Source organism: Vulpes lagopus, chromosome 21 (assembly GCF_018345385.1).
Source record: "Vulpes lagopus strain Blue_001 chromosome 21, ASM1834538v1, whole genome shotgun sequence".
Classification (NCBI taxonomy): Eukaryota; Metazoa; Chordata; class Mammalia; order Carnivora; family Canidae; genus Vulpes; species Vulpes lagopus.
In genome coordinates, this window is record NC_054844.1 from 39,670,852 (window position 1) to 39,694,566 (window position 23,715).

Here is a 23,715-nt window from a genome sequence, read left to right on the forward strand (position 1 = left end):
TCAAAATTTTCCCTTGAATCAAATAAACAAATATACTAGAGAGAGACACATGAAAACTAGAAGTATAATAAATATAAGTAATTATTATTAAGTATTATTATTATTATTAAGTAATATTGGCCTATTGTGAGCTTTTAAATGGAGAGTGAAAGACTGTGTAACTCAAGAAACCAGAGATGACTAGAATCACTTCTCCAAGAGGTATATTGGATATAATTTAACTGGTAGTGTTGCAAGATAAAATCAAAGCACAGTTCAAGGAGATGAAACCAATCAGTCATAAACTAAACTGAAAAATTTTGTAAAGGTCACCAGAGCTTATTTGTGGGAGAGTAGTCACAAGGGAAAAGAGCACAAATCGGCTGGTTCAGGAGCCAAGCAACTGGCAACCAAGTGAGGGAAGAATTCTGGAGAGGGAGGAAGAGTAGATTTTTTAAAAATCCATGCAAAAGGTGAACACACTGAAGAGAGATACATGCATACATAGAATGAAGTAGTAATCCTAAGGTGGCACAAAAAGAAGGTGAATATTTCATGTGTCTTTTTGTCCTCATTCCAGTGGAACATCTTCTACCATGGTCTTAGGAAACCACAGCACCATCACAGAATTCATCCTCCTTGGACTGTCTGCTGACCCCCACATCCAGGTTCTGCTCTTTGTGCTTTTCCTAGAAATTTACCTCCTGACCATCATGGGGAACCTGATGATAATGATAGTGACTATGACTGATACCCATCTCCACACCCCCATGTACTTCTTCTTGAGCCACCTCTCCTTCCTGGATCTTTGTTTAACTTCAGTAATTGTGCCCAAGATGCTGGAGAATCTCGTATCTCACAAGAAATCAGTATCAGTAGAAGGTTGCCTCACTCAGGCATTTTTCGTGTTTTCCATCGCCGGAACTGAAGTTTTTGTGCTCTCTGCCATGGCCTATGACCGCTATACTGCCATCTGCTACCCCCTGCTCTATGGCCAGCTGATGAGTAAACAGTTGTGTGGGGGTCTGGTATGGGTCTCATGGGCACTGGGCTTTCTGGATGCTCTCATTAACACCCTCATGGCTTGGAATTTGGACTTCTGTGAGGTTCAGGTCATCCCTCACTTCAGCTGTGAACTGCCATCTCTATTCTCTCTATCTTGCTCTGACATCTCCACCAACTTTACGGTCCTGGTGTGCTCTGCCATCATTCATGCCTCTGGAACCTTGCTTCTGGTCTTCTTCTCATATACTTGCATTGTCTTCTCCATCCTGAGCATCAGCTCCACCTCAGGCAGAAGTAAGGCCTTCTCCACCTGCTCCTCCCACCTCACTGCAGTGAGCTTTTTCTATGGATCTGCTTTTCTTCGCTATTTCATGGCAACCTCAGGCTCACCTCTGGAGCTGATTTTCTCCATACAGTACAGTGTGGTCACTCCTCTAATAAATCCCCTTATTTACAGCTTGAAGAACAAGGAAGTAAAAGCAGCTCTGAAAAGAATGTTGCAAAAAGGTTTAAAACAGCTCAGAGAGCAGAGAACAAGTAGAGGATGACTGGGAAATGGGGAAGAATCTTATCAGATGGTTGAAAAACAGATGTAGGGAAAATTTTCTTAGTTCATAACAGAATGACAAAATCTTATAAGGGCTAGTTTCCTTTGGAATGCCTGGGAAGATCCAAGAGCTACTTGCTTACGTTGGCTCATATTTAATTTATTCAGAGACAAAACAATGGATTTATTCTCTGTTTTAATTATGAAACATTCCCATTGAGATTAGCATTAAGAAAATTGACAAGAAACTGAATTCTTGTTGGGTCTAATATTTAGCAGGGAAGCTTTGCTAGAAGTAAAAGCACCAAGAAGGCCATTGATAATAAAGGATCATAAATTCCAGACTCAGGAGCTGGAAGGGAGGTTGGGGATAAGCTTGGACTAGATAGGGACTTGTAGAAAAGATAGAAGGATCTAAACATGGCTGGCAGAGGCAAAGGCAGATTCACAAACACTTTTCATACTTTGTGTCTCTCCTGGTACCTTCACCTGGTGGCAACAGGGAGAGAATCCACTCTTTCTGGGGTAGCCATCAGCCCTAGTGTGTCATTGGGGCACCACTGTTGGGATGCTGAGGAGGTGCTAAGGCCAGGGGGCAGTCATCAATGAGGATGCTGGAGCTGCTGAAGGGATACTGCCTTGCCTCCCCCAGAACCAGATTAGCTGCTTCTCTTAGTTTTCACCCACACTTTCCATTGGTTGACCCTAAACAGAAGCCACCAGCCTGGGAATCTGGGAGATATCCTCTGTGGGCATCTAGCCCAGGTAATATAAAGCCAAGTACACTGGATAAGCATAGGACTGAGGGCCAACAGAAAACTGGTGTATCAGATAATGGTAAACATGAGCCTCTCAGGCAGGGAAAGGAAGAGAAGGGAAGGCAAGGCAAGGCAAGGGAGAGAAAGGGAAGGAAAAGAAAAAGAAAAGAAGATTAGACAAGGAAAGACCAGATGGTAGAAGGGAGAATGGGAGGAATAAGGGGAAGTTTACAAAGAAGACTTCAGTAAGGGTCAGACAAGTAAGGGTACCCCCAGGAGGACACCCTTGGGAGAAAAGGAATTCAAAACCCAAGGCTATAGATGCACTGGCGCCCTTAGGTGGTGTGAGGAATTCACTGCACCAATGTACACCGCAGTTGAAAGAAGGAAGAAATCCTCTAACTCTATGCTCAGGCAAAACATGACCTGAAAATAGTCAACAGTTCCGTTTTCAAACTCTGGAATCCTAGGAAATTTCTAGCTCAAGGACTGTCTTGCTCTGGGGGATTTTTCTTCCCTGTTGGTAACCTTCCCATCTCACAGGATTTCTGTTCCCACCAGGCACAGTACTTGACAGACATCCCCCAGAGTTAGAGGATGCTCCAAGTCTACCTAAGTCCTTTTTTCAAATGATTTGGCTTGAAAAAAATTATCTATAATCTAGTGATGCAATCATTGGAAAACCTGCATTTACCTAATTTCAAAATGCCATACATGCTAGACCTATTTCAGGCCTTTCCTACAATTTTGCCATATTGGTATGTCTCTTTTCCTATTTTACCTTCCTTGATAATTCAAGGAGTTTTCAGTTTTACTTTTCAATTTCCCTTTCTCCATTAATGGTGTAATTTGGGGGGGTCTGGATACGTTATACTCTATTGATATACATGACAAGGTAGATCTTCCCAAGCCGCTCCCCTTCCTCAGGGGGTCTGGGATGTAAATTGGAGGTCAGGAGATTCTCAGTGTGTTGGGGGATTAAACCAGGGCAGGGACTCCCCAGCAGCTGAGAGCCTCTCTCTTCCTCTTATTCTCGCTGGGGCTGGTGGTCCAAGAGGCTCTTACTGCTTAGAGGCCATGTGGACAATGAGGTCAACCACCTGGTTGCTGTAGCTGAATTCATTGTCATACTAGGAAATGAGCTTGACAAAGTGGTCATTGAGGGCAATGCCAGTCCCAGCGTCGAAGGTGGAAGAGTGGGTGTCACTGTTGAAGTTGCAGTAGACAACCTGGTCCTCAGTATAGCCCAGGATGCCCTTGAGGGGGCCCTCTGATGCCTGCTTCACCACCTTCTTGATGTGGTCATATTTGGCAGCTTTCTCCACGTGGCAGGTCAGATCCACAACTGACACATTGGAGGTGGGGACACAGAAAGTCATGCCAGTGAGATTCCCGTTCAGCTCAGGGATGACCTTGCCCACAGCCTTGGCAGCACCAGTGGAAGCAGGGATGATGTTCTGAGCAGCCCCTCAGCTATCACGCCACAGGTTCCCAGGGGGGCCGTCCATGGTCTTCTGGGTGGCAGTGATGGCATGGACGGTGGTCATGAGGCCTTCCACAATGCCGAAGTTGTCATGGATGACTTTGGCCAGAGGAGCCAAGCAGTTGGTGGTGCAGGAGGCATTGCTGACAATCTTGAGGGAGTTGTCATTCTTCTTGTGGTTCATGCCCATCACAAACATGGGGGCATCAGTGGAAGGAGCAGAGATGATGACTCTCTTGGCCCTGCCCTTCAAGTGAGCGCCAGCCTCCTCCATGGTGGTGAAGACCCCAGTGGACTTCACAACCTACTCAGCACCAGCATCACCCCATTTGATGTTGGCAGGTTCTCACTCCTGGAAGATGGAGATGGACTTCCCATTGATGACAAGTTTCCCATTCTCAGTCTTGACCATGCCATGGAATTTGCCATGGGTAGAATCATACTATAACATGTACACCATGTAGTTGAGGTCGATGAAGGGGTCATTGATGGCAACAATATTCACTTTGCCAGAGTTAAAAGCAGCCCTGGTGACCAGGCGCCCAATATGGCCAAATCTGTTCACTCCGACCTTCACCATCGTGTCTCGGGGACATGGCTGGCACTGCACCAGAAGATGCGGCTGTCTGTCGAATGGGGAGGAGCAGAGAGCAATGGTGTAATTTTTTTAATCTTTAATAAATATTCAACCCTTAATATATGATTCATTATTTATACATTTTTAAGATTCTTGTTTTATTTTTATTATTTCTCTTTTCCATTCACTTTTATACTGCAAGGATTTATGAAACAAGTTAGCACCTGCTTAGTTTTGCTCCCATTTCTCACTGTAAGAAAAACATGAAATAGATATGGCAAAACATTTTTAGTGTTTCTAATATTAACCTATTTTTTTGTCATGCAATATTTCCAAAAATATTTGAAGCCAGGGTTTTCCTCCTTTCTTTCTTGTTATATGCCTTAAAAATTCATATTGCAGAATTTAATTAATCATAATCCTTTAAAGAAGATGTGGTATATGTATGTACACAATGGAATATTACTCAGCCATTAGAAATGACAAATACCCACCATTTGCTTCGACGTGGATGGAACTGGAGGGTATTATGCTGAGTGAAATAAGTCAATCGGAGAAGGACAAACATTATATGGTCTCATTCATTTAGGGAATATAAAAATTAGTGAAAGGGAATAAAGGGAAAGGAGAGAAAATGAGTGAAAATATCAGTGAGGGTGACAAAACATGAGAGACACCTAACTCTGGGAAATGAACAAGGGGTAGTGGAAGGGGAGGTGGGCGGGGGGTTGGGGTGACTGGGTGATGGGCCCTGAGGGGGACACTTGGCAGGATGAGCACTGGGTGTTAAGCTATATGTTGGCAAATTGAATTCCAATAAAAAAAATCATAATCCTTTGCAACGTGTGATAATTAGTCCATACATGTACATCTTTTTTTTAGTTTACTTTTTGTTGCATATTTGTTTGCCTTTTTTTTTTAATGATAACATAAACCCTCCATGGTCTCACAACTTAACCTAACAACTGAAATGTTACTAATAACATGCATTTATGAACAGGCTTCTCTCCTTCCTAAACAGTATCATTGCCAAATATTTCACGTCTTTTTTTAATTCCACAAAATAGACACAAATTTTATTATATTAGTGTAACTTCAGTTTGCCTACATTTAACCACTGATGTCTCAATGATTTCTTCTTGCAACTTAAATACCTTTGGGGGATTATCTTCCTTCTTCCTCTAGTATACTCTGTGCTAAGTAGATACAGATGACTCTCAGAATGGAATATTCCACTCACAACAGAATTTCTCACAGAGATCTTTCATATTCCCCTTCAGATATCAATGCATTATAAATAATCTACTGGCATTATAAGGAAACTTCCCTTCAAAAATACAAGATGCACACAAGGGTCAGGCCTCCACTTCCTGTAATGTCCATAAAAACTATATTCATGTTCTTACCTTAAAGAGGCTCAAAGCATACCTCACGTACCTACTCAGTAAGTAGTAATCCCCACTCAGTAAGTAGACTCCATTCTCTCCCATTGTTGAGTGATTCACCTTGATAACCCAGGACCAACCTAAAAACAGAGAAGTTCCCACATATCTGTACCTCCAAGATCAGTGGAGGGTGAGGAAAGAGAATGAGAATGTAAGGAAAGATAAAGTCATTAGAAACAAGTGGTTGTTCTCTTTCCTTGGGTATCAATGAGGAAAAGAGATGATAGGTTTTTAAATTTATAACTCTTATTCATACATCTTATCATTGCCTTCTTCTTAGCCATTAGCAAAATAGATAAGGAAATCAATATTTACTGAGCTTTTACTATTAGCCAGGCATGATATATGGAATTTTTTACATTTTATGTCTACATGATAATTACTCCTCTACAATTTTGACAAATAATTCCATTTTCTTGCAATCTGTCAATTCTTTAAAAGTATTTAACACTATCATTTCTCCAATTACAAAACAATCCACTTTTATTTTAGAAAATATGAAAATTTTTGAAAAGGATAAAAAGCCAGTATCACCCATAATCCCAAAGTGTTGTCTGTGGCTCTTTCTTCAGCATCCAAGAAGGTAAAAATAAAAATATTCTCTTCTTTGGATGCATATAGAAATATTTACAGATATGTGAATATAGACAGCTAGGTATGCACATTATTTCTTTACTCTATCAGCTGAGAAGACCTAAAAGTAACAACATCCCAGTAACAAGGAGCACACTGAGTACTCAGAGCTTGATTTCTAACACCATTCTCCAACAAAAAAGAACCAAGGCCACATGGAGAATTGGATGATTCTAAGGCTGAAACAAAAAAGATACAATATGAACCTGAAGCATCTCATAGCAAAAGAAAGTACTCAAAAAACCCCACCCCAAAATGATATGGGTATGTTAAAGGGACACCGGAGCCAAATGAAAGAGCCCCCAGTGACTAAGGATGGACCAATATGAGCAACAAAATAAGTAGCATAGTATTAGATCATAACCAAAGTATAAAATAATATGATACTTATATAAATAAATAATTGAATAATTAAATAAATGGAAGAGAGTTGACAATCTCCCTTTCAGAAGAATTCCCAAATAACTTGTATAGAAACTGCACTCTCAATGAAGTAGAGTATAACTAGTCACTCCTTAAAGGTGGGCTGCACGTAACGATTCCCTTCTAAAGAATACAGTATGAAAATGGGGGAAAAGTTGAGAAACCTGACAAATGCTACCTGTGACAGATGACCAAGATTAATATCAGCAGTGGTTAACTCATGTTGATAGTATACACTCCTGATATGATGTGATGAGAATGACACTTCACCTGTGTGGGCCTCATCACCAAAACCCACAGCCCTAATCATGAGAAAAACATCAAATAAAACCAAGTTGAGGGGCATTGTACAAAATATCTGACCAGTACCCTTAGAACTGCCAATGTCATCAAAAACAAAGGCTGAGAACTGTCACAATCAAGGGAGCCTAAGGATACATGAATTAAATGTAATGTGCTGTCCTGGATAGAATCTTGGAATAGAAATTGGACGTTACGTAACAACTAAGGAAATATGGATACGTTATGAACTTTAGTGATAATTTTTCAATATGGTTCATTATTTGTGATAAATGTACCACACTAATGTAAAATGTTAATAATAATGGAGACTAGGCAGGGGTATATGGGAATGTTCTGTACTATTTTTGCACCTTTTATGTAAATCTAAAACTATTCTAAAATTAAATTTTTATTTTAAAAAAATCTTCTCCTTCCCATCTCCAATCTCATCATCCATGGTAATCAATGTGACTGGCATGGATCAGTTCATTGATGACAAATACCACATAGTCTGAGGCATTCTGAATATTTCTCCAGGCTACTCTGGTGGATGGTGAGATATTATTACTCTAAAGCTTGGGAGGATGTTTTAAATCCTTTAAAATATTTAGAGTAAGGCATCTATTTAAAAAAGAATTCTTTTCCAGAAAACATAAGTTTGATATGGCAGATTTAGAGCAAAGAAGATTGCCCTCCATAATTTGGGTGGGCCATGTCCAATCAGTTGAAGGACTGACTAACTAGAACAAAAGGCTGACCTCCCACGAACAGGAGGGAATTCTTCCAGTGGACTTCATCTAAGCTTCATCTGCAATATTAGCTCTACCTGGTTCACCAGCTGACTGCTCACACGTGCACACACTCTCTTTCAAATAAATAAATAAAATATCTTTAAAAATCTGATGGTGGAAATCATTTCACAAAGCATACATATGTCAGATCACCACATTGTACATTTTAAACATATAAAATTTTATATTTTAATTGTAACTCAACATCAAGAAGGAAGGAAGAGAGTGAGGCAGAGAGGGAGGAAAGTAAAGAAAAAACACCAGATACTCAGGAGTTCTCACCCAAGAGTTTCCAGTAAGATTTCTAAGTCAAGTTCGGAAGTCAACATCTGAGAAAATCTACAATTCTTACAAACTGCAACTTCCCTAATTAACTCATGTAGTTCAGGATCTAACTCCAGGGAATAAAGGCTATTGCTCCATCTTTCTCTTGATCTGCCAGTTTCGACCAGCCAATAAACTGCAGGAACTATAATTGCTTTTCTGAGAGGTTAGAACTGAGCTTTACTCTCTTGAACATCATATTTAGTCACAGAGAATGCTAAATGAAGAGAAACTAAGTAACTAGTCCTAAAACCACCTGAAATCTCTCACCAAACTACACTTACTGAGGATTGGAACATCTTTTCACTGTGGCCAATTGAGACATAGAAGACCAACACTTCAGAACAATCTAAATCTAGGACATTCTGTCTTCCTGCCCTCCTTGTGACTCCCAACTGGAAAAATAAAAGTTGCTGTTTTTCCTAAAGTTACTTCATTGAAGTATTACTTCTTAGGACCTCAGATAAGGTCGAGTAGGAAAACAGCTACAAAATGTCTTCTGTATCAGAAAATATAGGAGCATGGTAATATTTCCTATGATTTTTCTTAAAGTTTTTTTCCAAATGTTTTCCAGTTGCTTTATAGTTTTATTAACATCTCTCACTGGACCTTCTCTCTTTGGATCTCTGAGACACTTCTTTTCACTTTCTCACCTCAACTTCCACACAACAGAGAGACCTTTGCCTCTCAGTGCTCCCTAAACTGTGTCTGCATTTCTCAGTTTATTCAGTTTTGTCCTCCAGTTCTCTTATTGGGTAATAAGGCGGTCAGTGAATAATGCTAATCATTAGGGAAGGGGATTCCTTGAATATTGGCAGAAAATATTGATGCCCTAAGGTACACTCTCCTTTAACAGGTCCTCAGACATATATGTGCAGAGAATTCATTTTTCTGATATTATTACCCATTCCCAGTCTGATCCCTGCTGAAGAATTAACGTAAAGAACAATGGGAGACTTATTTATAACAATTCATTCTGGTCACCAGGCCCCTTCTATAAGTACTGAAGTATTTTAGCTTTCTCTTCTCCTAACCTCACTTATCAATTATTTAATTAAGGACCTCAACATCCTCTGAGTTGAACTATACCAGGACAAGTATCAGACACTTATTGAAATAAGTCTCATATTTTGATTATTAGTCCTTAACTACTTGTCACCTTGGAAAACACTAGTGGTCTCATTAGACCTAACGACTTGACGACTGTTTCAATGTGCAACCCTTACCAAAATTGTCTAATTTTACTTTAGACACAGACTCACTCTGGCATAAACAATCTCCAATGTTGAAATTTCAGTAGAAGGGAAGATGGTGATTATTTATGATGCTACTTAGTTGCAACTTTATATTCTAAAGTTGTTAAGATGGTCTTTGAAAAAAATGTGGAAAGCTGAGTTTGCTTTTGTTCTGTGTGCAATTCAAGGAAAATTGGTAAACAGTCTTGGGAGAATCCCTCAAGCTGCCCTTCATGCCTCTACTTTCTCAGGAACTACTCCATGACTCCCTATATTCACACCATTTTTAAATCTGGAACCACTCAAACTTCTGCCTGAATTGAATTCACTGTGTTCCTTCTTGGAGGTAAGTGAGAAGATTTTGTATTAACATTTTATCATTTCCTAAATATTAAGATAAAGACATTGTCCTACTTTGAAAGAACGTATCATTTGTCAGAAGATCTATGCTTTGAGCCTGGAGTGAGATGGAACATAAAATCACATGATGGAGCTGTCTCCCTGATAGACTGTGGTGCTTCCATTCCAGGATAAAAGTTTTCAGGCTTTGGATCCATGATAAGCAGCTTCTCTAATATCCTCTGAAGATGCTAGAGTATTTTCATGCTAATTAGTCCTTATAACCAGGTTAATAGAGAGTAAGCATAGAAGAACTGGACCGATTTCTCTCATTTGGATAAATTAAATGAGAAATTAATTAAATTCCAAATTCTTTTTTTTTAAATTCCAAATTCTTAAAAATGTTCATAGTCTTTACAAGAATGAATGTTGTCCACAGTGTTATTTTGTTAGTATAAAATCCAAAGAAATTGGGGCACCAAGGTGGCTCAGTTGATTAAGCATCTGCCTTCAGCTCAGGTCATGATCTCAGGGTCCTGGGATCAAGCCCCACTCAGCAGAGAGCCTGCTTCTCCCTCTCCTTCTTGCCTGCTACCCCTGCTTGTGCTCACTCTCATTCTCAAATAAATAAATAAAATCTTTTTTAAAAATCCAGAGAAGTTGTTTACTTTCTAAAGTATTTTATGGACTAGCTGAGGGATAATAAATATCAGCCTTCTATCCAATACAACCCCTAAAATGAGTAGGATAAGGCAGTTTAGAATGAGTACCTTGACACCTGATATGGATGTATTCTGTACCTCAGGGAAGAAACAGAAAAATACTGACACACAGGGAGTAAGAGGACATCTCTGAGAAACTTTTGTGACAGTATATTAGCATGTGGTTGGTTTTTATTTATTTTTAAGCTAAACATTAAAACATATTACAAGTTAACAGCTCATACAACTCAGATTTAGTATTGTTCTTTGATTATCATAAAGCATATTATGTTCCTGGTTTTTAAAAGACTTAAACTACAATTTATAAAATTTATTGTAATTTTTGCTGAATAGGATTAACTTAGATAAGAGATTTTTAAAAAGCAATGTATCAAAAATATTTTAAGAGTTTTATGCACTCAAAGATAAAACTGACTTTTGCAGGTAGTCCTTCTTCACTGCTGAGTCTTCATTAGTTTGAGCCAACCCACTGGACTACACATTACACACTGGACAGAACTCATAGGTAATTCAGACACATATTCTAATAAAGGCTTAAAGTTTAGCAGTATGTATTTGATAAGCTTAGTAGCAGGAGTAGAATAGGGTAGAGAGGAAGTTCAAGGACTGGGAAATTTACCTTCTGAGCAATATTATACCTTTTATTGCAAGTCCTATGAGAGACATCAAGATTACATTTGTGTGGTAGACACAAAAGGTAGAGATCCCAGGAAAGATTCATAGTTCAAGGGGCAGATTAGAACACTCTGATAGATAGGAAAGCACTCATGAGGATCCCAGGAAAGGCTGAATCTGACTGTATAACCACAGGTTGCTTTTGATGAGGAGGAAACAGGTTAGGAGGAGTGGTCATACCTAGAAATGCTCAGGTAGGTGCATTCATGCAAGAGTCAACAAAAAAACAATAGAGAATTGTCTTCAACTGTATGTACAACACACTTACCTTAGTGAACAGAGACTCAAAAATGTTTATTCAGTAACATTATGGATGGATGGATGGATGGATGAGTGGGTGGATGGATGGATATTGAACACTTAAGCAAAGTGTGAAGTGATCCCTCTTAAGCAAAGATTTGTAGGTATTAGTGATTTCAGAAGGAATAAGCCCTCTACAGCAAAATGGAGGTATGTAGTCCACTTCTTCCCTTTCTCTTCTAATTCCAGGCCCCCTTAATGCTTTGCCCTTGACTACAACTTGAAGTTGACCTTCTAGACCTGGAGATAATCTCCAAGAGTTTTTACTACATGATCTGTTCAGTTTTCTTAATTTTTGTATTTACTTACTTAACAATGATTTATTTAAGACCCATTAAATATTGATGGGCGGTGTGAATAAGAAAATAATTCCTGCCCTCCATGAAACTGCACTGTCATTGTAGACACAAGAAGTGATACTCACATATATCGCTAGGTGATAAAGCAAACTAGTAATACCAAAAATGGCAAAACTTACAGTGTGTTGATGAATTGTTACATGGAAAAGGGAAGCAGGCAAGGTTTTAGGATCCTAGATTAGAGACTAATTAGAATCTTGAATTAGATTACTTAGCTTTATTTTCATCATCTGAAAAAATGTGGTTCATGATGATTATCCCAGAAATTTATGTGAGGACAAAGAAGGGCGTGATCAAAGAACTCATAGAGTAGGTGGTAAATAAGGTGGGAATTCCAAGGTTTATTAGATGTAGATCAATTAATAGGTACACAAAATATATCGGCCTGAATCAAATCAGAGAAAACAGGAGTGATGGAGAACAAACAAAGCAAAGCTATCTGGCCTCAGCAATGGGACATCTAGAGAATCCTGGGTGATTAATGCTTTGAAATCCAAACTAGGGAGTTTGGCTTTTTCTCTAAGCAGGTCATATAGTAGACAAGCTCTTGTTCTACATCCAAATGCAACAGATTTATTTCCTTGCTCTTTAAAAAAAAAAAACTGATCAGTGTAGGGATCTAGACAAGTTCTAGGATCACTGGGTTTAAATGTTCTCACCTGTAAAATGAGTTCAGTCTCGTATCTCACCATCCCCTGTACACACACAAACACACACACACACACACACACACACACACAGTGGAAAACATGCGAGGAATTTATTTGTACAAGGCAAACTTCTCTATTAGCCCAGTTCCCAGTAGGGCTGACCCAGAGCTCAGAGACAGCACAGCAGAGAGCCAGGGAGGAGAAGGGACTCCATGGAACCATTAAAGGGGCTATGAAAATGGAGACCAGACCAGGCAGGAAGGAATATATAGGGAAAGACATAAGGAATAAATAGTAAAGAGTGATGCCTTCTGGAAACTATTATGGAAAGAAGAGATTTATATCTTCTTCCTAATTTTTCTCTAAAGAACAGTGACCGTAAATGGCCTCAGTGAATCACAGCAGCATCACGGAGTTCATCCTTCTTGGGCTGTCTGCTGACCCCTATGTCCAGGCTCTGCTCTTTGTTCTGTTCCTGATGATTTACCTTCTGACTCTACTGGGGAATCTGCTGATAATACTTGTGATCCATACAGATGCCAACCTCCACACACCCATGTACTTCTTCCTGAGCCATCTCTCCTTCCAAGACCTCTTCTACTCCACAGTCACTGTGCCCAAGCTGCTGGAGAACCTCCTGTCTCAGAGGAAAACCATCTCAGTGGAGGGCTGCCTGGCTCAGGTGTTCTTTGTGTTTGCCACTACAGGGATTGAAGCCTGCCTGCTTTCGGTGATGGCCTATGACCGCTATGCTGCCATCTGCCACCCTCTGCTTTATGGCCAGATGATGAGTAAACAGCTATGTGAGAGGTTGGTGTGGGGCTCTTGGGTCGTGGCCTTTCTGGATGCACTCATGAACATCCTCCTGGCTTTGAATATGGACTTCTGTGAGGCTCAAACCATCCACCACTACTCCTGTGAGCTCCCTTCCCTCTTCCCTCTCTCCTGCTCTGATGTCTCCACCAACTCTGCAATGCTACTCTGCTCTGCCCTCCTGCATGCCATTGGGACATGCCTCCTGATCTTCTTCTCTTATGTGCGCATTGTCTCTACCATCCTGAGCATCAGCTCCACCACAGGCAGAAGCAAGGCCTTCTCCACCTGCTCCTCCCACCTCACTGCAGTGATCCTGTTCTATGGCTCAGCCCTTCTTCGCTATCTCATGCCAACCTCAGGGTCACCTCTTGAGTTGATCCTCTCCATACAATACAGTGTAATCACTCCCTTGGTGAATCCACTCATCTACAGCTGGAAGAACAAGGAGGTGAAAGCAGCTCTGAGAAGAATGATGATAAAATACTTACGATGTCTCAGCACAGAAGAGATATAACATGAAAGAAACAGAACTGCAGCAAGAAATCTCATGATTGACATTAAATTCCTGATTTCCTGTTTTGTCACATGTTGCAATGCATATTGCTGATGCTCCCTTTTTAAAAACTATCAAGGAAAGTGCTAGAAGCTATTTTGCTTGCATGGCTCAGAATCAATCCTATTCAGACATAGAGCACATAAGTCGGAAAACCTTCTCAGCTTCATAGATTTAGTTAATAACATGTCAATATACGGTCCACATTTTTAAAAAAGCATTCAAATTAGAGTGGATCCTAAAATATTTTATGTCTTGAATGTTTAATTTGAATTACTGTGTCTGGGAAAATATTTTATAGAAATAAAAGATCCTGGGTCTCTAAGAAATGAATAACAAAGACTTGGGCTTCATAGGGTGAAGGAAAGGGTCATGGGTAGTGGTAAGATCTCTGGAAATAGGCAGAAATAGAAAGTGTGGTCAAGAGAGGGAAGTCACAATTTACCAGGCATATTAGTTCTCTGTTGCTTTCCATTATTGCCATAATCAGTTATCAAAACTTCAACAAATTAAAATAACATCTAGTTATTACCTTATAGGTCTCTAGGTCAGAAATTTGAGCAGATTCCCTGGGTTCTCTGTTTAGGGTCTCACAACACTGAAATCAAGGTGCTGGCTGGGTTGGGCCCTTCTCCACAGGCTCTAGAGATTCAGATTATTGGCAGAATTCGGTCTCTTGAAACTGTAGGTCTGAGACCCCCATTTCCTTGCCGGCTGTCAACCGAGGACCATTCTCTCCTTATTAGGGCCCCTTCACTTCTCACCTGGCCCTCTCCATTTTCAAAACAGTGTATCACCTACTTCTCACATTCCAAATCCCTCTCATGTCCCCTTCTGCTAACATCTGGAGAAAACTCTCTGCTCCTAAAGGGGTGTGATTAGATTAGGCCCACCAGCATAATCTCATATTTTAAAGCCAATTGATTTGGGACTGTAATTATATCTACAAAATCCCTTCAGAGCAGTCTCTAGATTCATGTTTGAAGAACCATGGATCAGAAATCTCGAAAGGCCATCCTTAGAATTCTGCCTTTCAACCAAGTAAACATATAACACTCCTCCTACAGGAACAGAGTACAGCGGGCAGTAAAGCTAGAATGAGGAGGAGAGGAGTGGTGTGGAAAGGGAGAGGACTCGGTACCAGCAAATAGTGATACAGGGAGATGGGGAAGAAATCAGTCTGGAGAGGAAGATCACTGAGAAGCTGTCAAATACAGAACATCTGTTTGTCCCAGAATATGGATGGATGCAGGGAATTCGCTGCATCCATCCCTGGGATTGATAATGAAGAAAGACTTTTGCCCTGGATTTAAATGAAACCAAAATACACAAATATGTTCCTACACAAGGCCCATGATGACCTCCTTCCACTTTGGGGGACTGTAAGCCCTGTGGTCCTTCTTCTCTGTCTGTATGCCTCCCTCTTCTTTATGTCCCTGTGTTCACCTGGTGCCCTCACCTGCCCCTCTGCAGAACTCCACTGATTTTCCACTTAAAGGACATTTGTCTAAGCCATTTTTTGCCAATTATCAATTCTTCCTACAAAACATCTATATTATAGATGATAATCTATAGATTATCATCTATAATTATCAAATGTTAGGTTTTCATACAAGGTAAACATGTTTCAGCCCATTTAAACATTCTGTTTCATTTTAGACGTATTTTCGTGTTTAGCTTCTTGCTTGAGTATTAGAAATAGTCAGTCTTGACCGCGCTATTATCCAAAATAACAATATTTTATAACAACCTCAGCAGAGGTAACATAGAACTAAGAAACTTTAGGTGTCCGTGACTATCTCTTGTCTTGCAGTTCACAAAAGCACAGCAAGAGTTAATATGTTAAAATTTTGAAGAGTACACACTTGCATGAAATACCTCATTAAAATGTACAGCTAGTGATTTAACCAATTTATAAGTTTCTCTTTGTTATCATTGATAGGGAAGAAGCATCTTGGACATGAGATTGTTAAGCTGTCTCTGAGAAATGTCAGAACTTACTAGGTTGGCAGCAGAGGGGCAGAAGGAAGTATAGAGGGAGAGTTGTATGTGGATGTTTTCGTACTTACATTTTAATAACTGTTAACATATATTAATCTCTTTGTGCTTTAGGAATACATTAAGTGATTCAAAGGAAACATACCTCCTTGCTAACTGAATATTATAGATTGGATGATGAGTTCTTTTAGAAGCATTATATGTTGTGTACTCTGTTACTTTATGTCTCAGTTTTAATTGAACATTAAGGGAATGCAGTATTTTTTTTTTATTTTTTAATTTTATTTATTTATGATAGGCACACAGTGAGAGAGAGAGAAGCAGAGACATAGGCAGAGGGAGAAGCAGGCTCCATGCACTGGGAGCCCGACGTGGGATTCGATCCCGGGTCTCCAGGATCGCGCCCCGGGCCAAAGGCAGGCGCCAAACCGCTGCGCCACCCAGGGATCCCGGAATGCAGTATTTTAATTGTAACTCTGCCAATATCTTTATCTAGAGGCCTGTGGCCATTTTTGTCTTTTATATTTTTGTCGCCAAGAAAGGCAGGATTACATTTTTTTTCAGATGGAGTTGGTGTATTCTTGGTTATCAAAATACTCATAGTTTGGGGACTTTGACATGATAAATATTCATGGTGTGTAAAAGCATGATACACAACTGTATGATCTTACATTAAAATGCTTACTTGTGTAGATAGACACACACACAGGACCTAGAAGTCAAACTGTAAACTACTTGTGATTATGGATGACTTTGTTCTTTGCTTCTTGTGTTTTTCAGTTTCCTTTTATGCACATATTAACTTTTAAAAAAATAAATCTTTTTAAAAACCTAAAAAAAAAATAAATACCTCATTACCTCATTACCTCATGCATACAATGCAAAGAAAATGTTTTATTACCTCTTTCTAATCAGCATACTCAAAAGCATTTTCTCTAACCTACCATGCCACACTCCTCCAGGATACCAGATTTGTTTTTATTCAATAACTTTAATGTGCTTTGGTATGTATATGTATAATGTATGCTTGATATCTGTGTAATATATATACATGTATTTTTTGTTTTCTCTTTTTTAATGTATTTTTATTGGAGTTCTATTTGCCAACATATAATATAACACCCAGTGCTCATCCCACCAACTATCACCTGCAGTGCCTGTCACCCAGTCACCCATTTCCCCGCACACCTCGCCTTCCACTACTCCTTGTTCATTTCCCAGAGTTAGGAGTCTCATGTTTTGTTACCCTCTCAGATTTTTCTCACTCATTTTCTCTCCTTTCCCCTATAATCCCTTTCACTATTTTTTATATTCCCCGTATGAGTGAAACCATATGATGATTGTCCTTCTCTGATTGACTTACTTCACTCAGCATAATGCCCTCCAGTACCATCCATGTTGAAGCAAATGGTGGGTATTCCTCATTTCTAATAGCTAAGTAATATTCCATTGTATATATATGCCACATCTTCATTATCCATTCATCTTTCGATGGACACCGAGGCTCCTTCCACAGTTTGGTTATTGTGGACATGCTGCTATAAACATCGGGGTGCAGGGGTGCCAGCATTACACTACATCAGTATCTTTGGGGTAAATCCCCAGCACTGCAATTGCTGAGTCATAGGGCAGATCTATTTTTAACTCTTTGAGGAAACTCCATACAGTTTTCCAGAGTGGCTGCACCAGTTCACATTCCAACAGTGCAAGAGGGTTCCCCTTCTCCACATCCTCTCCAACATTTGTGGTTTCCTATCTTGTTAATTTTAGCCATTCTTACTGGTGTGAGGTGGTATCTCATTGTGGTTTTGATTTGTATTTCCCTGATGGCCAGTGATGCGGAGTATTTTCTCATGTGCATGTTGGCCATGTCTATGTCTTCCTCTGTGAAATTTCTGTTCATGTCCTTTGCCCATTTCATGATTGGATTTTTTGTTTCTTTGCTGTTGAGTTTAATAAGTTTTTTCTAGATCTTGGATACTAGCCCTTTCTCTGATATGTCATTGGCAAATATCTTCTCCCATTCTGTAGGTTGTCTTTTAGTTTTGTTGACTATTTCTTGTACTGTGCAGAAGCTTTTTATCTTGATGAAGTCCCAGTAATTCATTTTTGCTCTTGTTTCCCTTGCCTTCATAGATGCATCTTGCAAGAAGTTGCTGTGGCCAAATTCAAAAAGGGTGTTCCCAAAATCCTCTAGGATTTTGAGGTATTCTTCTCTTACATGTAAATCTTGCATCCATTTTGAGTTTATTTTTGTGTATGGTGTAAGAGAATGGTCTAGTTTCATTCTTCTGCATGTGAATGTCCAATTTTCCCAGCACCATTTATTGAAGAGACTGTCGTTTTTCCAGTGGATCATCTTTCCTGCTTTGTCGAATATTAGTTGACCATAAAGTTGAGGGTCCACTTCTGGGTTCTCTATTCGGTTCCATTGATCTATGTGTCTGTTATTGTGCCAGTATCACATGGCCTTGATGATCACATATTTGTAGTACAACCTGAAATCTGGCATTGTGATGCCCCCAGCTATGGTTTTCTTTTATAATATTCCCCTGGCTATTCGGGGTCTTTTCTGATGCCACACAAATCTTAAGATGATTTGTTCCGGGATCCCTGGGTGGCGCAGCGGTTTGGTGCCTGCCTTTGGCCCAGGGCGCGATCCTGGAGACCCGGGATCAAATCCCACGTCGGGCTCCCGGTGCATGGAGCCTGCTTCTCCCTCTGCCTGTATCTCTGCCTCTCTCTCTCTCTGTGACTATCATAAATAAATAAAAATTAAAAAAAAAAAGATGATTTGTTCCAACTTTCTGAAGAAAGTCATTAAACGTGTAAATTGCCCTGGGTAACATTGACATTTTCACAATATTAATTCTTCCAATCCATGAGCATGGAATATTTTTCCATCTCTTCGTGTCTTCCTCAATTTCTTTCAGAAGTGCTCTGTAGTTTTTAGGTATAGATTTTTTTACCTCTTTGGTTAGGTTTATTCCTAGGTATCTTATGCTTTTGGGTGCAATTGTAAATGGGATTGACTCCTTAATTTCTCTTTCTTCAGTCTCATTGTTAGTGTATAGAAATGCCACTGACTTCTAGGCATTGATTTTGTATCCTGCCACGCTACCAAATTGCTGTATGAGTTCTAGCAATTTGGGGTGGAGTTTTTTGGGTTTTCTATGTAGAGTATCATGTCATCGGCAAAGAGGGAGAGTTTGACTTCTTCTTTGCCAATTTGAATGCCTTTTATTTCTTTTTGTTGCCTGATTGCTGCTGAGGCTAGGACTTCTAGTACTATGTTGAATAGCAAGCACTAGGGGTTATACTATATGTTGGCAAATCAAACTGCAATAAAAAGATATACAAAAAAAAAAAGAAAATGAAGGCCAGAAGAAACAGTTAAACTTGAATGGGATATTTTCCCAGGTTTATTGAGATATAATTGACATACGACATTGTGTAAGTTTAAAGTGTATGACATATTGATTTGATACACTTATATACTGCAGTTTGTTTACCACCATAACTTAGCTGACACCTCATAATGAGAACATGTTGACCAAAGGGTACAAACTTAAGCATTTTTATGGAAAGACAGGAAAGTCATGGAAAGATGTAATAAAACAATGGTGAGATACATATGGTAAATGGAAATGGGGAGATGGGGCCTGGTAATTAGCAAGGCCTATTCAGATTCTTCTCTGTGTCCCTTCATCTTTGGAAATAAGGTTGCCCCTTTCCTCCAGGTATAGGGAAGTCACCTCTCACATGAGGGTTTTATGATTTGCTTCAGAGGGAAGTCAGAAAGTGCTTCCCTACACCTGCCATTTCTCAAATTCCTTTAGCATGAAATATTCAATATTCCAAGGGGCTCTATTTTGGGAGAGTGACCTCATCCTAGGCTAAAACCTCAACACAGAAGTTCCATACGACCATACTGAACAGAATCATCAGAGGCCCTCACAAATTTCAACTTATCTAGTTAATGAGTCTCAAACTGGGCTTCAAGCTATGACTTCAGGGAATAAAGAACATTGGCTCCTTCATCTTCTAAGTTGCCATGTTCAGTCAGCCAATTACTGACTGCTTAATCTATATATACCCAGTTCTCAAGAGTTTTATGTAAGAATCACTCAATTCCCAGACTCTTTTATGACAGTATTTAGAATCAGAGAGGAAATTAAATAAAGAGGTGCCTGTGTAGCTGAGCCTATGACCATTGGAGGGAAGTTTCTTACACGTAGTCTCACCATGTAATGAATAGGAGAGAAAGGCAGGACCAAGCTAGAGCTCAGAAAATGCTTGTCTTGAAGCTTCTACCTTTAAGAGTATCTAGGTCTGGGGTAATCAGTTTTCTGTTGTCACTATGACTTCCAATTAGATAAATGGATTAATTGCTTTTCCTTTAACTAGGCTACAGAAGTATTGATTCCTATGGGCATAGAGACCATCCCAGTCCAGATGAGATCCCACCATGAAAAGACCAAAGCGACAGGAAATCTTCTGAATCAGAAAAAGCCTGGAACTCGGTAATGTCTGCTATGATTGCTCTGAAGTTCTTGTCTCTCTTTCCTGGCCCCTACCTCTCTCTCTCTCTCCTGATCCAACCTTCTTTTCCTGTCTTCTCATTAACTTTCTGCCTGCTGGAGACTGAGGTCCCTGACCTAGGAATCACATTTTCCATAAAATGGGGCTTTGGTCCTAAGAAGCTACATGGAAAGAACTCTCTATCCTCAATGAGTTATGCTGAGCTCTGGGATCTGGCATATCTTTCATCCTAGTCTCAAATTCTGCACTGGCTTACGTTATAGCCAGTGAAACCTGGGACCAGTAGGTGGAAGCATAAATGTCAAGGTGGATGGGGATAGTGGATAGTACACTGGACTAGACAGCAGATAACAGAAATTCTGAGGAAACGCTCTTCTTCTAGAATGCCAAACCACATATACTATTAAAAAGTTCATTTTTCTGCATAACTAATTCCCCTTGGACCCAGTAAATACTGATGATGTGAAGCACACAGAAAGAGGGGCAGGATCTGAACAGGTCTGAGGAAAACTATCTGGATTCAAAAAGTTCTTTTCAGTTCTCTCCTATTTTCATCTGTCTTCCCCAGTCCAGGTGCCTGTCTAGATATCCAGGGTCTTTATACCACTTACCACTGAGTATCCAAATTCCTACCCTGCATTTGGTCATGCAGAACATCTCCATGTTCTGTCTATAGAGGAAACACTACACTTCTCTCTCCTCTTATTCTCAATAAGATTCATCAATCACATCATTTGTTCAATTAACAAACACAAAATTAAATGTGAGTGAGGCTACCAAGACTTTAAGCACTTTGTATTATATGTTTTTTGGCCCTTTCTCCAAGGAATGACCTCAGATACCTGTTCCCTTGGACAGGATATGACAATGTCATATGCAAAGTTCCTGAGCCCAAATTTCGGCTAACTCATACTATTTCCATGATCCTGACAAATTTACCTAACTTTTCTGTATCCTAGTTTCTCATATATAAAAAAGGCATGTGTCAGTAATGTTTTATTAACAAATAGGATCACAATAAACAGACTGCTGTCTGTCCCACTGTGGAGTCACATGGGCCCTCATTGTAGGACCAAAGTTTTCAGATTTTGGATCCTTAAATGACACTTTCCAATATCCTCTGCAGATGCTGGTATGTTCTTAAGTGCATGGTCAGAAACACATAAAAACAAGGTGGTCAGGTATACTTTAAAAAATACATGTAGCGGTCATTAGAGCATGTAACTCTTACTCTCAGGGTTGTGAGTTCAAGTCCAACACTGGGCATAAAGCCTAATTAAAAAAAAAAAGTATGTGTAGAATAATTGAAGCAACTATCTAATTCATTCAGAAAATTCCAAATACTTGGAGAAATTTACAAATTCTAGAAAAGAATGACCGAAATTAATTATGATGGTTTGTTGTGATTGTTATTTTGCTATTGAAGATAAGCAGAGAAAATATTCATTTTGAAAGAACTTGACAAACTCAGAGATGAGACAGGCTCCTTAAAATAGACTTTTTCTCCTGCAAGTTTCTCTCATTGTTTACTGAATCAGAGTTAATTTGGGCCATCCTAAACTACAGATTCCCCTACAGGACAGACTGAGACATAATCTAGATCTAAGTTCTAAGTAAGATCTCTGTGAATAGTCTGGGGATCTCTGTGAATATTTAATATTAATAGTAGAGAAAAGACTTCTCCGTTTTTTTGTCCAAGTAAAGAAAATGACAAAGACTGGAAAGTTGGCTAGTTTTTCAGGAATTTAACTTTTTGTTGTGAGTCCTTTGGGCAATACGAACATCAGACTCTGGTGTCAGAACAAAGCTAAAGAATAAAAGGTAGGCTAAGAGTTCAAGGGACTGGTCAGAAGACTGTATGAAGTTACCAACCAAGGGGTGTTTCATAAAGAAGCATGATTTGCATGTATAGTGCCATATCAAGTTTCAAATTAAGCATAAGGAACTAGTCTAGAAAGATAAGTCATCCCTGGATCCTGGACAAGACTGACTTAAAATTTAGAAGACACATTCATTTGGGAAATATAAAAATTAGTGAAAGGAAATAAAGGGAAAGGAGTGAAAAATATCAGTGAGGGTGACAAAACATGAAAGACACCTAACTCTGGGAAATAAACAAAGGGTAGCGGAAGGGGAAGTGGGCGGGGAAATGGGTGACTGGGTGACGGGCACTGAGGGGGGCACTTGACGGGATGAGCACTAGGTGTTAAACTATATGTTGGCAAATTGAACTCCAATAAAAAAACTAAAAAAAATTAGGAGACAAATGTAAATGCATATAACAGTTCAACATATTTGTGATGTGGTCTTCTCTAAGCCCAGCATAACCCAACATATAGCTGGCAACTTATGAATGAATGATTGAGTTATGGATGGATAGATGCAAGAATGATCAAAGAATAAATATATAGAAGACTAAGTTCATGGAAAGGATATATTAAAGAGCCAACAGGTAAACTAAATAAATTAATGAATGGATAAAAAGATGTGGTCTATATATACAATGGAATATTACTCAGCCATCAGAAATGATGAATACCCACCATCTGCTTCAACGTGGATAAAACTGGAGGGTATTATTATTATGTAGGGTATTACTTCACTGGAGTGAAGTAAATCAATCGGAGAACGACAAACATTATATGGTCTCATTCATTCGAAGAATATAAAAAATAGTGAAAGGGATTAAATGGGAAAGGAGAGAAAATGAATGGGAAATATCAGAGAGGGAGACAAAATATGAGAGACTCCTAACTCTGGGAAACAAACAAGGGGTAGTGGAAGGGGAGGTGGGCGGGGGTTGAAGTGACTGGGTGATGGGCACTGAGGGGCACTTACCGGGATGAGCACTGGGTGTTATTTTTTTTAATAATAAATTTATTTTTTATTGGTGTTCGATTTGCCAACATACAGAATTACACCCAGCACTTATTCTTTTGTCCCAGCACTGGGTGTTATACTGTATGTTGGCAAATCGAACTCCAATAAAAAAATATACAAAAAAATAAAATAATATAATATAATATAATTAATTAATGTTCAGAAACATGGGTGAATGAACAGGGAATTTCATGGGTTTTAGCCTTTCTAGGTAGAAATGGGATAGTAGGCATGGAATATATGTTAAGTACACCACTGGTTGCTCAAAACTGTACACACACATGCAAACACACATACCATTTCTTTGCTTCCTACTTTGTTGTCTGGTAAAGGTGCTGAACCTTTACCAGGCTTATGAGTCTGAAGACTTTTCTAAAGAAGGTTAGCTAAACAGTCTGT

General features: G+C 39.4%; 2 protein-coding genes and 1 pseudogene across 2 annotated transcripts; 2 read left to right on the forward strand and 1 right to left on the reverse strand.

Annotated features, from left to right (window-relative positions):
• The first annotated feature begins 575 nt into the window (after positions 1-575).
• On the forward strand, positions 576-1,532 carry LOC121479797 (olfactory receptor 8S1-like). The gene has a single exon (XM_041735598.1). It carries the CDS (start codon positions 576-578, stop codon positions 1,530-1,532), a length of 957 nt encoding a protein of 318 aa, XP_041591532.1.
• A 1,818-nt stretch (positions 1,533-3,350) lies between these two features.
• On the reverse strand, positions 3,351-4,352 carry LOC121479798 (annotated as a pseudogene).
• Positions 4,353-12,909: 8,557 nt separating this feature from the next.
• Positions 12,910-13,857, forward strand: LOC121479800 (olfactory receptor 8S1-like). The gene has a single exon (XM_041735599.1). It carries the CDS (start codon positions 12,910-12,912, stop codon positions 13,855-13,857), a length of 948 nt encoding a protein of 315 aa, XP_041591533.1.
• Positions 13,858-23,715: the final 9,858 nt, after the last annotated feature.